The sequence below is a fragment of the Anopheles arabiensis genome, chromosome 2 (assembly GCF_016920715.1).
Source record: "Anopheles arabiensis isolate DONGOLA chromosome 2, AaraD3, whole genome shotgun sequence".
Taxonomy (NCBI): Eukaryota; Metazoa; Arthropoda; class Insecta; order Diptera; family Culicidae; genus Anopheles; species Anopheles arabiensis.
The window spans coordinates 42,534,687-42,551,233 of NC_053517.1; the positions used below are offsets into that span (position 1 = coordinate 42,534,687).

General features: G+C 47.5%; 1 protein-coding gene across 11 annotated transcripts in view; it reads right to left on the reverse strand.

The window, feature by feature from the left end:
* The window catches only part of LOC120896613 (protein winged eye-like), a 305,930-nt gene that overhangs the window by 24,894 nt on the left and 264,489 nt on the right, over nucleotides 1-16,547 (reverse strand). For 10 of the 11 annotated variants that reach the window (XM_040300866.1, XM_040300859.1, XM_040300860.1 and 7 more), the window contains 4 exons: nucleotides 7,359-7,489; nucleotides 6,064-6,189; nucleotides 4,030-5,013; nucleotides 484-1,105 (listed from right to left, as the gene is read on the reverse strand). In XM_040300866.1, the coding sequence (XP_040156800.1) occupies nucleotides 484-1,105; nucleotides 4,030-5,013; nucleotides 6,064-6,189; nucleotides 7,359-7,489 (1,863 nt within the window). The remainder of the gene's footprint in view (nucleotides 1-483; nucleotides 1,106-4,029; nucleotides 5,014-6,063; nucleotides 6,190-7,358; nucleotides 7,490-16,547) is intronic. The other variant, XM_040300867.1, reaches the window with a different exon arrangement.

Below are 16,547 nucleotides of genomic sequence, written 5' to 3' on the forward strand. Positions count from 1 at the left end.
CCCGTTCAGTTGCGTACGGGGAGGAGAAGAAGTTGATGAATCGTTGCCGTGCGGCGGTGCATATGAATGGAACAAGAGCGAGCGCGCGCGCGCCAATGCATCATCGTCGTCAGGTCGGTCCGGCGGCCGGCAGAAGCATAGAGCGAGGGGTGGAGGCGCACCGAGCGGAGAGGTGTGGAAGAGAAAACAAAACAATTCGATGAATGATTGATCGGTAATGAGGATTATGGTTTCGGGCGGAGTAGGGCTAAAGAACATGTGTGTGCGCCGCTCGTTTTGGGGCGATATATGTTGTTTTGCTTTGGTGTTTTGGGGGCTTTTTGAGTCATGGCGTTAAATGGCAAAAAAATGAGAAAAAGACGCTGTTCGCTTTGGTTGAAGGATATTGTTTGCGAAACAGTTCTGGATTCAAAACTAATGCAAAAAAAAAACAATTTTAACGGACCGTGTTTGCCCTCTCCATCCGTCACTTGGCACACTTACCCAGATCGGCCGTTGTACCGACAGTGCCGTTCAGCGAGCCACCATTGGTAGCCGCAGCGGCAGCGGCCGCCGCCAGCCCTACGCTGTACCGATTCAGCTCTTTCGTGGGGTGCAGCTGGGACGCCGGGGTGGTCGCACTTTCCTGGAGCCGTTGGCGGGCGACCGCGATGCCCACCGGAATGGAGGCGACGGATGAGGCGGTGGTGCTGGTGGTCGTGCCGGGTGGTTGGGTAGTTGAATGCTGCTGCGTGTTGCTGGTGGTGCCCGACGCTAGCCCGAGTTGTTCCATCGTGGCGGCGACGGCGCTCGAGCTGGCGTTGGCACCTCCACCGGTGCCGAGTGTCGCGCTACCGGAGGTACCAGTGCTGCCACCCACGGTAACGTTGCTAATGATTGCGCTGGCACTGTGGCTGAGATGATGGTGGTGGGCCCGGGCAACCGGTGCCGGGTTGCTGCTGGCACTACTGCCACTACTACTACTACTACTACCGCCAGCCGCCGTTAGTGCCTTCGGGGAGGATGCTTCGAGCTTTATGATGGCATTCAGGGCCGTCGCGTTGCTGGACGCTTCGAAACTGTTCGATGTGGTGACTTCCGACACCTGACACGGTTCACGCTTGATCTGCAAAAGGGAAGAGAAGAAAGTGGCGTTCAACAGCTGTGGCCCAGTGACATTTTACTGCGCATCCATCGGTTGGTTTCCATTTTTGAAAAGTTTACAGTTTTTGTTTTGTTTCAAGCTTTTTGACGAATGGTTTCCCACTAAAAAGTACATCGGGACAAATTTAATTTATTCACCTCGCAAAACAGCACACTATTGCTGTTACCGAAAAAGCTTTCCGCGTCTGTATTGTTTTGATGGCCATAAATAAAATCGTTCAGTAAATCTTACATATTTAATGAGAAACCAACGGTACAAAGTGTGGCTTTCGAGTGTGGCCTGCCTGCTTGCATGTGCGCCATGAACAATGGCGATGGATAACTTTCTTTCCACGATCAGCCCACCGCAACAACATTGTGCCGCTGATGGAGGGGGAATTTTTTTATGCATCGTTCAGCACAGGCTTATAAATAATTAATATAAATCTTCATGCGCTGGTGGCATGATGTTGCGCCCTGCCTACGGTCAAATGTCAAATTGAAAAGGGAAAAAGGGGAGGTCGTAAAGTGATAGTGAAAGCGTAACTGTTATCAATAGATAATCTAAAGAAAATGCGCGGGGATTTTATTTTGACTGCGGAGAACAGAAAAATCAGCGGAATCATACAGAATTTGTGAGTGAAATGCTTTTTTACAGTAAAAAAGGTGAGATGTACCTTTCCGCTTTACGATCGTGATAGCAAAAGAAACAAACAAAAAATCATTCATTTTCGCCACATCCCCTTGAGTTGTCTTGAACACGGATCGTGCAGTGCATTCCGAATAGCTACAATAAAAACGCGAATCTCCATGGAAGAGCATTACTTTCAAGATTGAATTAATCCGTCATGCTTTTAAAGTGCACTATCACCATTGGTTTTACGGTTCGTGTTTAATGTTCGTGAGATTCAGCTTATGGCAACCATTACGGCAACCTTATCCAGCAAGCAACAGCTACAACGAAAGCTGCCAGGAGATTTGAGATTACAGGTAATTTTGTAACTTGGGAAAAAAGTGCAATTGCAGGAAAACTTACAAAAAAACAGCTTACTGCTAGTTCAAGGATTCAATGTCAATGGAGAGAGGGAGAGAGAGAGGGACAGAAGTGCTTTCATAATTCTGCACGCCCCAACTAACCGAAGAGGACGGAATAGTCAATGAGGCTTGAAAAACTTCAGAGACCATAAAAAGTCGGTGCTTGCCTCGCTCTTTCTCTTCGTTCCCGGGACATGTGATGAGCTATTTGAGGAACGCAATTAAAAAATTAACAGCCAACCCCCATCGGTCAACACGTTTCGCGGTGGATGGATTTCGCGAACTCTGCACCACCAGAAGATGTTGGGCGCGCTGCTGCGCTGTACCTTTTGTACGCAAGTGTTTCGAGAGCCGCGGCAATAAAAAGTTACAGAGAATAGCACAATAAAACTGTGCACCACCGATGGATGGAATACAAAATTGTACAGCAAAATTGTGTGTGTGTGTGTGTGTTGGGGAAGAGAGAAGGTAATGTAGAGCTGGTTTTTTTTGTAGTACACGAGAAACTGTACAGAGAACTACATGAAATTGAATAAAATGTCACAAGTCGAAAGAAGCTACAGGCGACGATCGGGCCTACAGCAGAGGAGGTCTTTGGAGGTGGTGTGTTGTGGAGTTTCTCCTCCTCCCTACCTCTCCCCCAAGTATCGAGTACAGACCCAAGGGATGCGCGCGCGTGTAATGGAATCGATGGTGGAATTAATTTGCGATTCCCAGGAACCGCGCGATGTGCCTTCTACATGCGGGTTGTTTTTTTATGCACTTACAATAGCTTACTGCAGCTTGCAACATGCAATGACATGCATGTTTTTCCCGGTTGCAACATTTTGGTATTCAGCAGCATTTGGAATCACTCTCGAGGGACAGAGAGAGAGAGAGAGAAAAGAGCGGGGTAGGTCTAAGATTTCACCTCCGTTGTGAATTTATAATTGTACCAAGACGGAAAAGGGGAGGTTCGGGAAAAATGCACTTTGCAACTCCAGGATTGGTATGCCGAGGAGCCCTAATGGGAGCGACAAAACGATGCACTAATAAATAAAACAACACACACAAACACAGTCACACATATAGACAGACACACATGACGGCAGACAGCATAAAAAAACAACCACAATTCCTCAGCGGACACAACAACGGAGCAATGCCTTAACGAGAAGGGCACTGAGAATGGTAATGGTGTAGCTTGGGCAGGAATATTTTCCAACCTCCTCTCGCTATGGCGACATTTTCGTTGCTCTGAGCTCAAGCAAAGGGTCTGCACAATAATGGTACCCACCAACAAAGGGAGGAACCCTACCAGGCATGATAAATGTGTGAGAAGCACGGGCCGAAGGGTTTGACGGCGGTTTGTGGTACCGCGCAACAACACGTAAAAACAACAACAAAAAGTTAAAACAGACACATGAAACATACACAGAGACGGGCAAGCACACGGTGGATCAGTGTGCGAACATTAATTACACCCATAAGGCAGCATTCCTCGATTGGCGATTTGTATTAGGTTTTGTGGTTAGTTCGAAATGTTATTCTTGTTGTGAATAGTGCTCTGTCTTCAGTTGCTCTGTCTTTTTCAACATTGATGTTGACCGAGATGTTTGTAGTCCAATACAGCTTCTATATAGAAAAAAATGGAATTTCACGGACTAAAGATGCTATTATATTATTATTATATAAGGTCGTGAAAAGGAGATTCGACCAAATTTTGAATTATTTTGGTGCAATGCATGAGAGTTTTCGAATTGGTGGTTTCAAGGCAACTCTCTTTAGAGCCTTCTCTCTTCCTCTCTCCCTCTCTTCATCTATCTATCACTCTAGCAACTTCAAATCGACATCAACAGACGAGCTCATCGGTGTAAAGCATTTTAAACTTACGTGAACAACGGTCTTGCTGTCCGTGTCACGGCTAACGGTAGAAGATTCCTCCGTCCGTTCGAATACGATCGAGCGTCGCTTCTTCGGAAGCCGCTGTGCGGCCCGAAGCGCTTCGGACTGCTGTCCTGGTGACTTGGGTCTGCAAGAGGCACCGGACCTAGCGTTAGAAGTCGTCGCTGCTGACTCCCCACCGACGGCTGTACGGTCGGAGGTTAGCGTCGGTGGTACGCACTCGCTCCCGTTCGCTTTGCTGGCGTGTGCCGAATGCAGAGCTGCCCAACGGCGCCGGGGTCTATGATTGACAGCTTCACTAGATGGCGCCGATTCGTGCGTCTGTTGTGACGACGGTGGCGTTACTGTGGCCGGTTTGATTGATGCTTCGCTCTGCTGCTCCTGATGCTGCTGCTGCTGCTGCTGCTGCCGATCAGCGGTTGCAGGTTGCTGGGCACTGCCGGACAGTTCCGGCGGTGCTGGCGCAGCTTCGAGGTGCCGCTGCTGCGGTCCGGAAGTAGGCTGCCGGGGAGTGTGTGACGTATGGAGGAGCGGCAGCGATCGAGCATCGATACCGTTCGTCGCCGACCGCACGACCTCCGACGACCGTTCGAGCGAGATCGAGTGTTGCCTGCGCTTGCCGTACTCGCAGTACGGTGACGTGGTGGTAGGAGGCGAGGTCGGACTCAGCAGAGCCGTCGAGTCGTAGCGATCGAACGTCTCGCCGTGACGAGTACGAGCTGGCAGATGAGGAGGGTTCGATGGTCTATCGTCCCTCGTCGCGAGCGTCGCTAGCAATCGTTCGTGGTACTCACGCTCGATGCAGTAGCTGCGAAGGTACGGATCGTCGGCATGGAACGCCCCACCGTACGACGGCTGAAGCTTGTCACGGGCGCGGGCCAGAAAAGGGTCCCCGCCGGAACTGGCGCTCTCTGGTGAGTTGAGTGCGAAGCTGCCAGTGGCTGCCGGTGGCAAAAATGAGTTCGATGGTACCTGCATTGAGAACAAGTGCGAACGGACATGACACACAACGGATCGGTCATTTTTTTTGGGTTGGCTATACTCGAGTTCCGTGTACAGTGAACTCGTAACGCAACGTGAACTCACACAAACACACAAACAGGCGAACAAAAGCAGGTTCAGATAGAAACGTACAACAACAAAACAAGTCAAAGCATAAGGAATAACCAATAAACATAACGTTCGTGAAATGGAATCGTTTTGTACACATGAAAACCAATGAGAGAGAGAGGTTTGCAGGAATAAATTCATTCAGAGATAACGATAATGATCCCGAGGGAGTAATATGCTGGTAAACGCGACCAGGTCAATGATGTGCATGTGGGTGGAATCCTTTGCTTTGTACCGTCCCCGGCACTGTTTTGCAAGTCCAATCGCCTTGTGTCCCCAATCATTAGCAATGAGCAATACAATCAATGATATGTTTTTTTTTACAATAATTTTACCAGCATATTTTTGGAATTTTATCCATCAGCGAGATTTGGCACGGAAGGAAATTTTGATCTAGACAGACCAATCAATGTTCAAACGTACAATATGTTTACTGCTTTGTTCCAATCGGAGAGAGAAGAAAGGGCATTAAACACAAAGATTAGACAACAAAACACACACATCAAACACACGCTTTCTAACTAACATGAAATGATCAATATAGAAGAATAAAATGAAATGTGTTTTTGCTGCTTATTAATCACACAAGAGGTAAAGCAGTTCATGATGAACGGTTTGAATGCGATTGGTTGGGTATTTTGAATCGTAAATTTTGGGACAAAACATGATGATGTGGCCAAATGACGTAATCAATTTTTTAATGAGGTGTCGAATGAAAAGTGACATCCACACCGGTATATGTATGTGTGCATGTGAAGCAGCAGAAACTGGGCAAACCCTCCCCTTCACAAGCGTAAATCATGCGCGCGTATATATATATGTATATATGTTGAACATAATTCACATAGAACTAAACGTGAATGCTGCAATGTTTGACAATTGAAAAGACGAACGAAACACCCGTACGCATACCTGTATCTGCAGCGGTTCTATGGTGCCATGCTCCCACCGTCCGATGCAGGTTTCGGTTTTCTTCGCGACCGACGTGATGCCATTGATGAAATCGGTCTGCGACTGCACGAAGATGCTGCTGTTTGCCTGCGAAAGAAAGCACATTGGATTGTTAGTGTTTGCTTCTTTTGGGTCTGGTGAGGCTCTTTCCACGCCGCGCCACGACTCATTTAAATTCAGTGTTGAGCTGTGGAGACGGGTTGATGGTTTTAACACCATGTCGCACAATCATTCACGTGTGCCGGGGTTGTGTAGCTTCACCCCACGGACTCGCTGCTGCTACGCAGTAAATATTTTGTCAGTAGGCATACAGCTGTAGATAGGCAAATGGTTGATCGTTCAAACAGACGTAAACGCGCTCGTTGGGAGCTTTTTCCGGAGAAAGAACAAGAACGGTTCTTCGGGCCTTCGCTCTGAACAGCACCTCAAATAGGCCGTTACGAGTATGGCACTTTCTTCGCTCCGCGCGCATACCCGCGGCCAACGGAGAGAAGTCGTTTCCACAGCTCATCAATAATCATGCTGCCGCTGGTACGCGAACGCACAACCCGCAAACACACGCGTACGAGACGCGGAAGCATCGCACACAGTTTGTGTATGGGTGTGCGTTCCGCTTCGACACCACGTCTAGCGTCTGTCCAAACGTGATCGAAACCGTGGCAAGCCCCGGGCTTTGATTAATGACACTTTTCCTTTTTCCTCGCGGGTGTTTTCCTCCCCCCCTGCTGTATTGTTTGCTGTGTTGGAGGTGTTCTGTTGGTTTCCGGGGCTTGGGCGATAGTGGCTGGCACGGAGTTTGAATGCGAGGGGGTTGGGGGGTGCGCGTCGGGAAGAACCCAAAACAGTTCAAAGGGAAGGAAGAAAAAACAACAAAATCGTCACGCCAGCGGGGTTCTTAAGCCATCATCGATCTTCGCGTGGACGGGCTTGACCAAGTAAGGAGCACGGACGTCGATCCTGTGCCAGAGAAAGAGCGCGCGTGCGAATGGAAACGCCATGATTGACGTGCGAAACTCGACGGGATGCCGTAAATTCTTTCCTTCCAAACCCGGAGCACTTCCTCCCAGCGTCGGGCCAGCCAGGCAAGACAAATCGAACTCCAAAGACGAACAAACAAGATCAACGGGCCTGGGTTTTTTTCCCCTCCCGCTTGTTTCGGCTTTGAGTAGAATAATGTGCACCTAATTAAATTTGTTTATACCATAGGCCCGGGGTCCTGAAAAGAAAACAAAAACCAACACCTCGGTCACACTTACCTGACTGAAGGAGAGGGCAGCTCCGGCACTGTGAAAGTTTTTGGCCACAAGCTCTAACGGAGAGCAGGGCAGAAATGGGGAGCTGGCAGGAGGTGTGTTGTATCCTCCAGCGGCAAAAAGTGATTCGGTCACTGTAAATAGAAAAAATAAGACGAAAATGTTGGTTATTAAAACATTGAACTAGAAAACATATGGTCACCATTAAATCTGGAGTAAGGTTATGAAATTCAAATAAAAAATTGACTTGGATATCTTTGTCAATGTTCTGATTGAACACAACCAACAAAACATTTCGTTCACAGCGAATTCTGTTGAGCAAGCAACACAGCACTCTACCGTCCAAGCGCAAAGAGGTCCGACGAAAAGCGACCTACACCAGCTAAGCTCTGAGAAATTGAAAACCAACCCCACTGAGAGACCTATTTTTGCAACCAAGCAGATGCGAAGTGGAGAAAAGAAAATCCCAATTCCAAAGCGATTCGAGAGGAGGGTTCTGCTATGCTGACGCAGGGCGGCAATGGTCTCATGGTCATAGCAAGCCCGATGGGTCGGGCAGCACCAGCAATCACCAGGCTCGGGCCCGGCTGGTCCGGCTATGAATGCATGTCACGGACTACGGCATGCCGATATCTGTGTATGTGTGTGCTAGTGTGCAGGAGGCGCGTTTTAGCAAACATTTGCGGGTTTTGTGGAATGAGCCCGACTAACGATGGATGGCGTACGAAAGGCTACACGATTCTGCCTGATGTACCCATAAAATAAATGAACGAAAGCCTCGCAAAGAAGCGAGAATCGGTTTGGGGCGCGCACAAAAAATAAATAAACCCCCACTGAAACGACCGCCTGAACCACACAGTCCGAAACGGCCGGAATGAGATGGAGATAAGACGAACCAGCTCTCCTCTTTTCCGGGGACTACGTTTGTGGTAAAGCGTGCCTGGGTCTAAGGCAGGGCTTTTGGAGGTTTAGGTCGCGCGCAAGAGTTAGAATTCGTTAGGGATATGGGTTTTATTTTCGTTCGAGCAGCAAGAGCCGTGCACGACTATGAGCTTTTAAAAGGACACTTACGTAAGCGAACGAGTGAGCGTTGGTTCGTTTGGATTCCATGCTGTTTGGTGTGCAGTAAAGCAAAGTGCTCGTGGGCAGAGGGCACATTGGGCCTATTTATTCGGGTTGGAAATGAAAAAAAACAGACACCCTCTTAGCCACAACTAGCATGACTCGTTTTTTTATTAGATTCTTGGAGGAAACTAAACATGGAACGATTCACATTGAAACTACATATACACACTCGTTAGATGAGTTTTCTGCTTCCTTCATTGTGGGTGAGAGCTTTCGGTCTCCCGGTCTGCCTACACTTAGTAATGTTATTTACCATATAAGACGCAAAGCAAGTATGGTGCTGCATATGAAAAGTTAGACAGCCAGCTTTGTGAGCATTCCCAGCATTTCGGTTTAAAATAAGCGCGTTGCAGCCACACTGCTCGGAACGCATCGTAAATAAGCTGCTAAATGCTTGCCACAACCGAAAGGAGAAGTCTCTTTCGATATGCTGCAGTAGACGGCCGCAAATCCCACTCGCGAAATTGCCGAGTAACGAGCAGCGTGTTGTTGCGCGGTGTCGATGTGTACTGATAATTTATAACGAACTGCAAACAGCAGTTGGACACCAGAACCTCCGCCAGCTGCAGAAGTTACGCGAGCCGATAGCGTGTGAGGCGTGAGATATGGGGTGCAAAAGGGCGGGAGGGAGGGCATAGATTAAAGCATCGCCAAGCGGAGATCTGGTGGTAGTGCTCGGAGGTGACGCGTATGCTAGTCAGTGGAGTCTCAGTCAAGGAGCAGTTGAAGTTTGTGCCACTATTGGATCGGAGGTGATTTACGGCCCCAGTGTAGCTCCGAGTTCCGACACATGATCCGGCTGCTCAGGGGAAAATAACGAGAATGAGGGCAAAGTATGCTAACGAGTCGCCGCCACAAAGAGCAAGGCTGGGGTGCCTCTGCGTGTGTGTATGTGAGTGTTTACTCCCGCATTACACCCCGTTGGAAGTTTGCGTCTAAGTTCCACAACGCACTGCCCATGGGCACCCAAAGGAACCTGGGAGTTCGGTTCGAGGAGGAATGGTCAAAAATTTCGATTAGCATTCTGCTGCTGCTGCTGCTGCCGGTACACCTTTTTTCTCAAAACCAGCTTCCCTGGTGCAAGCAATGTCACAAAGTTTGTCCAGGGGCTTAGGTGCGAGGTCCCCCGCGGAAGTTCGTTTGCTGGGCGCAAACTTGAAATCGGACATCGGGAGCACACCAGTGCCGAATGGGGAAAGTTTTACCGCTCGACCGGTTGTTTCTGGCTTTCATTAATCTTCGGTCGGGGAGGCTGTACGGTGCGGTTGTGCGTGCTTTTTACAGTGCCAGTGCCGAAGGGCGAGCCGGCTGGCGGGGGTTCGCTTGTCGACCAAAGTAAACCAATAAATCCCCGGTTGCGTTTGACAGGAAACCAGAGCCACCGGGCACTGGCTGGTGGTTTTTATCGCTGGGGCTAAAAACCGGAACTAAGAAAATCTCATTTACGACAAACGAGCTCGACAGAACAGTCACGATGGTGTGTTGATGGTATTTTTGCTTCCAAGAATGGGGCCACAGCACCGCGACCACGCAGTGGGTGGGTGTAGGTTTTGATTGGAATTGCAAGGCAGAGCTCTAATTCTTCGTTTCGCCGGTTATTACATTACGATGCTATCCCACCTGAAACAGGTTTGACAGCATAGTCTAGCGAAGGTTGCACAACCTAACTAGCTGGGTATAGACTTTGGCTGGTCTTTTAGCTGAGAACTAGTAAGAGGAATCGAGAAAAACACATACTTCTGCGCTATTTGAGGGCAAAAATGGAGGTAAAATGTTTTAATATCAGTTTTTGCTTGTTTAAAAACGCTTTGTTTTGAATATCCAAACATTTTTGTAATACAGTCACATCTCTTAAACCACACCGATAATGTCTAAACGAAAATTTCCAGTAAGCTTAGTGTGAGATTGTATTCTCTGTCACCTTCGTGCGAACGTAAAACAGTAAACATGAAGCAGGCCGACACTACTGTTTGCCAACGAAACGTTATGCTACGAAACATGACAGAATATTCCAAGAACGTGTAGTCTTTTATACTGTCTGTACCTTCCTTGAGCTGTCGCTTTAAGCACGTTACTAACTAGCGGAAGAAATGACAAAGAAATCGGTGGTTATGCTGCTGCCATGCGACGGAGGGCTGGAATCCTTTCGAACAAAAAAGATGTTTTGAGTCTTCCTGTTTTGAGTCGTTACGTACCTTTTCGTCAGCTTTGCCTCCAACTCCAATTCTTGTGTTCCAGACTCTAAACATTTTTGCTTTTCTTACTGCGTGTGGCAACATTAGATGTTCTATCGTTGGGTACACAGAAGCCCTGTACTCTGGCTCATAATAGCACACGGTACGAGTCGGACATGAAAAGGATTTTGACATGACACAGCAAGGTGGACAAATTCCCGTTTGCTAACATTATGCCGTAGGCTTGACTTGCATGTTCCGCCACGCCATGCCTGCCTTTCACGTTTCGATCATCTGGTTTGGCCAGCACATTCTCGGTGGGGAAACAAAATTGAAAATGATACTGTTTAGAACGTTCGGAAATAAACGAGCGAAGATGAAGACGAAATTGCCGGTACGAATTGAACGACTCACACTCGCGCTCCATCACACACAACCCCATACACATGACGATGGTGGTTCGAAATTTACGACACCTTCTCGAGACGATCACGGCTTTTCTAAGAACTTCTTGCACGACGTTCTCTTTCTCCCTGTGTCGTTACCATTTATCTTAGCTCCCGGAAGTTTTGTTTATCTTGTGAAGCTGTCGGCCCGGAACGCACTACAGCTCGACACGAAAAGCAGCCTCTCTGTCCGGTCAGTTGATCCGATGGTGGAAGTTGAACCAGGTTGAGCCTATCAGTTACCGTCGAAAGCGTCCCACAATACCGGTTAGTCGGACGAGTAAGAACAATAAAAATTTTAGTTTCCAGATAAAGAAACAAGCTTCTGCTTGTTTGATCGAGCACTATATTGCCCAAGAAGCCATGTGACACAATATTTCTCAAGGTTCGTGTCTTTCTTCTTGGCAGACAGCGATGTCCAGACACACAGCGGTGTGTGGCTGGTTGTTCCGGGAGGATACCCTTATCAACCGAGCATGGTTTCTGACCGATAGAGCTCAATGCAAATTCAACTCACATCCTCTTTCCTGCCTTTCCGGCGCATTTAACTCTGTTATTCAACCGATCGGACGGGCGTCAGCCAAGTAGACTATCTCCAAGAAGGCCGAAACCAGCGGACTTGTGGGAAGTTTGTTTATTTTCGTAAACGTCTACGTCGTCCTACTTGTAATAAATCTTGCTTCTTACGTACTGAAGAAAATGGGCGTTTTGGAGAGTGAAAATTATTCTGTCTGCAGGGTTCTGACTAGGAAAACGGTCAAAGGTTTGTTTTTGTCAGCTCGGTCTTGTAGATAATAATTTTAAGCTCCGTTCAAAACCGCAAGATTAGGTCGCATGTACAAGAGAGATGTTTTCGGGGTAGGAATGACTTTACCGTTACCACACCGAGGTCTTTTGGAATAAATCCATTTTGCAGAGTAAGATTTCATCAGCGTTACGAAACATGTGGGAGTGTGATTGAAAGATAACAACTATGATTATGCTTAGAAGTCTTCTAGGGGTAACGACTCAACGAAGAAGTGCATGTGCGAAGTTTCCCAAGCACATAGAGGAAGGATAAATATATGCAATCCCAAAAGAAAAAAAACAACCGATTTTATAATTGATACATCGATGGTAAGCGTTAAGAGAAAATCAAGATGCAATATTTTCAATACGTGTAAAACATATCTATTTGTAAAAAGAGAACTATAAAAAGGCCCTTCAAAACTTATTCACCAATGGCCGATTTATTAAAGACCAAACCTTAATGCAAAAATTTAGGCGTGTTACCAAACTTGAGATCAAAGAAAAAAAAAGTAAATTTGAACAGAAAATCTGACAAAAGCAAACTGAAAAGCCCCAAACAAAAAAAAAAGTGTATTACAAAGACGCCTTCAAAAGGAAGAAAACGGGCGGTTTCAAGATTGACGGTATGCGATAAGAGGATAAAAGATTGCCCCTTTTGGAAGATAGATGCCAGGTTGATAGATTCTGTCCCCTGCTTCTAAGCTCTGTCCCTCTACCCTCGCTCCATCGTAGAGTTATCGCTCGCGCTTTCAACGGAAACCGTCGTTCTATCAATTTCTCCCCACTCCATTCCTTTGCTACGCCCGTGATGGAGGAAAAATAGACATTAAAACTTTGCACGTACTGCCATTTATCGATGAAAGAACCTTTCATCCATCAAGCAGCGGGACTGTTTCGTAAATTAAGGAAGAGTTACGAAAGATGTGAACCATCGCCTGTTGCCTGGGCCTAAAGTTGGTTATAGCTCCAAAAGCCATAAATTACCATCGATTGCAGCGCGCAGTATTGAAGTGGGTGTGAGGGGCGAATTGGTTACGATGGATAATACCAGGGACATCAAGTGTGCACATCAGGAAAAAAGGGAGTCACTTTAGAGTGGCTACCAAAACTAACTGATGGCTGGGTTTTCCTTCCAACTCAGCGCGCATGTACATAATCTAGCGCTGGTGCAAAAGTTAGCAAGATAGGGCGTTGTAACGATTGGCGCTGCTGGGTGGTTTCTGGAGGAACCTCTAGCCAACAGGGTGGGGGTTATGATACGACGACTAGTCGCGGCAAAAGGAAAGCCTACCATCTAGCCCGTCAGCCAGCAGCACCACCGTCGTAAGTCTCAGTTCCGCTAATGGCTTTCGTAATTACCGTACAACTCAATTTGGTTCGGAAAATTTATTGGAAACTCTAGAATTTGTGATCGTGCTTCGTGTGTTCGTTCCCCGGCGGCACCCGCGTGCTGCAATGGGATGCATCGTGTTTCTATCACGCCCGCTGCTGTCGGTACACGTGTGGTTTGGCGGTACATACGTGTGTGCCCCTTCGTTTTCCCCCACGGCATGTGTAGTAGTTCCGGTTGTTGATTCTGTTGACTTCGTTCCGTTATAATTAAGGAGTCTGGACCCAGGCGGTACCTGCATTTGGATCAGCGGTGCGTAGCGAGACGAACAGCGGGCATTGGGTGCTTGTGTGGCCACTGGTAATCAAGAAAGTTCTACCGGAATTGGACGCTATTTCTTCTTTAGGATATTTTTTCTTTCACTAGTACGGGTGTGGATAGCTGGCTGTACAGCGGGTAAAGCGGGAGAGGTAATTTATGGCCGAGTGAAAAAAGGAGACAGCATTTGGTTTATGGGGGTGTTGTTTTTTTCGACACTGCAAGACACATTGTACAGGTAGGCGGATATTTACCTTGGAACACACATCAGCAAACTGTCAAGCCGACAGGTTTACGATGCTCTAATTTAATAAATTATTCAAGGATTTTACGTCATTTTAGCATGCAGCTTTTTTATCTCTGTGCCACATTGCCTTATGTACTCGAAGCATGTTCTAGAATTGGTGACGCGTTGGCTCTTTGTCAGAAGCACGAAAGAGTGAAAGCGAAACAACGACGAATCGATCATGAGCTAATTGCTTATCTTGAGTTATGGGCACTGCTCATCGTAAAGTACAAATTAGAAGAAGAGACATCATCCGAGTTGTCTTCCAAGGGCCCAACTATTTTATGGTGACGTTGATCAAGCTGCTGCTCAATTCATTAATCGAACTAACGATTCATCCAACGAACCGATCGTTTAGCTGCCATCAAAACTGCATAGACATCAAGCAAGACATGCGAGCATTATTTGGGGAGTTGGTCAATTTCGGCAGTACGCATGGACGGAATGGAGCGTAGTAAAATCTTTTGACCACCACCGCGGCTTTTGTGGTTATGAATAATGCCACAGGAAATTCCATTCGTCTACAGCCCGTCCATTCTTGGCGGCTTATCGGCTGATTTATTAATCGTAAAACGGAGAAACTTCACTCGTAAACCCGCGCTAGACTAACGCACGCCACAGTGCATGCATGTCAATTAGAGACGCGCAAGTAGTATCCGAACTTTAGGGAACTCTTTTCGTTGTTGCCTTTACTTGTCCTCAGCTCTGTCTCTCTCTGTCGCTCTTTGGCCCGCCTGGTCCGTTAGCTAGTCGTAAACACCTTCACCACCGCAGGAAAGGAGATGTGTATGCGCATTGCGCCCGAATGCATGAGAGGTGCGCTGTTTAATGTCTCACAGCGTACCGTTTGTCCAGTTTGGTTGCGTTGTTTGTGGTGAAGGTTTTACAGCGGGGTTACGAACTCGCTCCTACGGCCTCTAAACATTACACAAACTTTCCCGGGGCATGGCCGGGTTTACGAGCGCCGAAACACTCGGTTGCCTGACTTGCGTCAGAGCAAAGTGCTGCGATACACGGGTGCGGATAACACGCGTAAACATAACCCGTGCCTGGTTGGAGCACGCTTTTTTTTTTTGGTTGGTCTGCCGGTAGAGCACTGACCGGCTTTAAAGATTGGACGCGCGCTCGCTGACGATCGCTCACAACGAACCCCCAACCCAGTACACATTAGCTAACTGCCACGTTCATGGGGATGATGATGGTGATAGAGACATTTAAGGTTGAGCTTAAGAGAGTAGGAAGAAAACATGTGAATCACCGGATATAATTGAATGGCCGGTACGTGGTGATGGTTGGCGGTGGAGGAGGCACCCGAGAACAAAAAAGCCCAATCCCAACCCAAGAAAGAATCTTCGGCAAAGCTGCCTTGGAGCAAGATAATCCAAAACACGGCCCAACACAAATGCTTACGACGGATCGTTATTGTTCTACGAAATGAGTCACAATTAATCTTATCACCGACTTATAAGGCAACGAAAACAATACAAACAACAGCAAGTACAAATGGACACAACACGCAAATCAATACTCACTTTGCTGATGGGAAAAAAGGAAAACAAAACCGCCCCAAACAAAGCTCCGCATCGAAGAAAACAGCGTGCGAAAGCCAAACGAAAAGCCGGAAGAGCTGGGACGTGAAAAATGTCACCGGTACGTAATGCCACGAAACAAATGAATCCATCTCCACTCGGCGTAATTCGATTGCAGCTTGTTGTCCCAATTGATGGGTGCTGCCCTTGGGCGAGAAAATTGATCCACCCCCATGCGCTGGGAAATGGCAGCGATGGCGGTGGCAAGATACTAATAGCATCATAATGCCTAAACGTTGCAGCTTAAACGTTTCAGATTAGTGTCGTGGGCAGGATGTGCGCGCCCGGGTTCGATTTCCCGCTTCTGCTTTCCACTTTCGCACTCATCAAACGTGAAGAAGAAGCAGCTCAAGATGATGGAAAACAATCAATATCACTTTCGAAATGATTCGGGGTTCGATTTGTATCGGTGTATTATGCGTTTACCATGCGAGGGGGCGTTATTTAACGAAGACGTGCTGTGGAATAGCAATGTGTGAGTAGCATTAATGCACAGGACGACACAGGACGGTGGTGTTGCCCGTGCATCAACAATAAGCACATAAAAATCATTCCATAAATCACAAAAGCGAACACGAACCGAAACACACACGCACAAACATATACGGCACTCACACACACTGGTACGCGTTTGTGAGGCGTCTTCCGACGATAATCAATGCCCGGCATTCAATTTGATTAATGAAGTCATAGCTTAATCCCTCATTAATTTTATTTTCAGAGACCAAATATATGCGCCCCGAACCGGCAGCGACGACGTTAGCGGGTCGATCGCGGCGCGAGAGCACTCCGCGGGGACATCCGAAACACCCGAACCGACGATGAAGAGATTGAATGCAGAAGCGATAAAAAGACAGCAACAAACGATACAGTATGGGCAAGGGGAAAGGGAACAATAGGAAGCGATGTATGGAAGTGAAAGGTAGAGAGAGAGAGAGAGAGAGAGGGAAAGATAAGAATAATAGAAAACCTCGTAACGAATTGAGGAAAAATTATCCATCCATAACGGCCAGCCGGGAACTCAACTCGAGCGGCGCCTCCCACCGCAGGGCGAGGTTCATCGACAGTCGCCATACATCGGCAGCGCCGGTGTTGACTTTCAATATTCGATTTCTACTAGCTTTTCGAGGTAGGC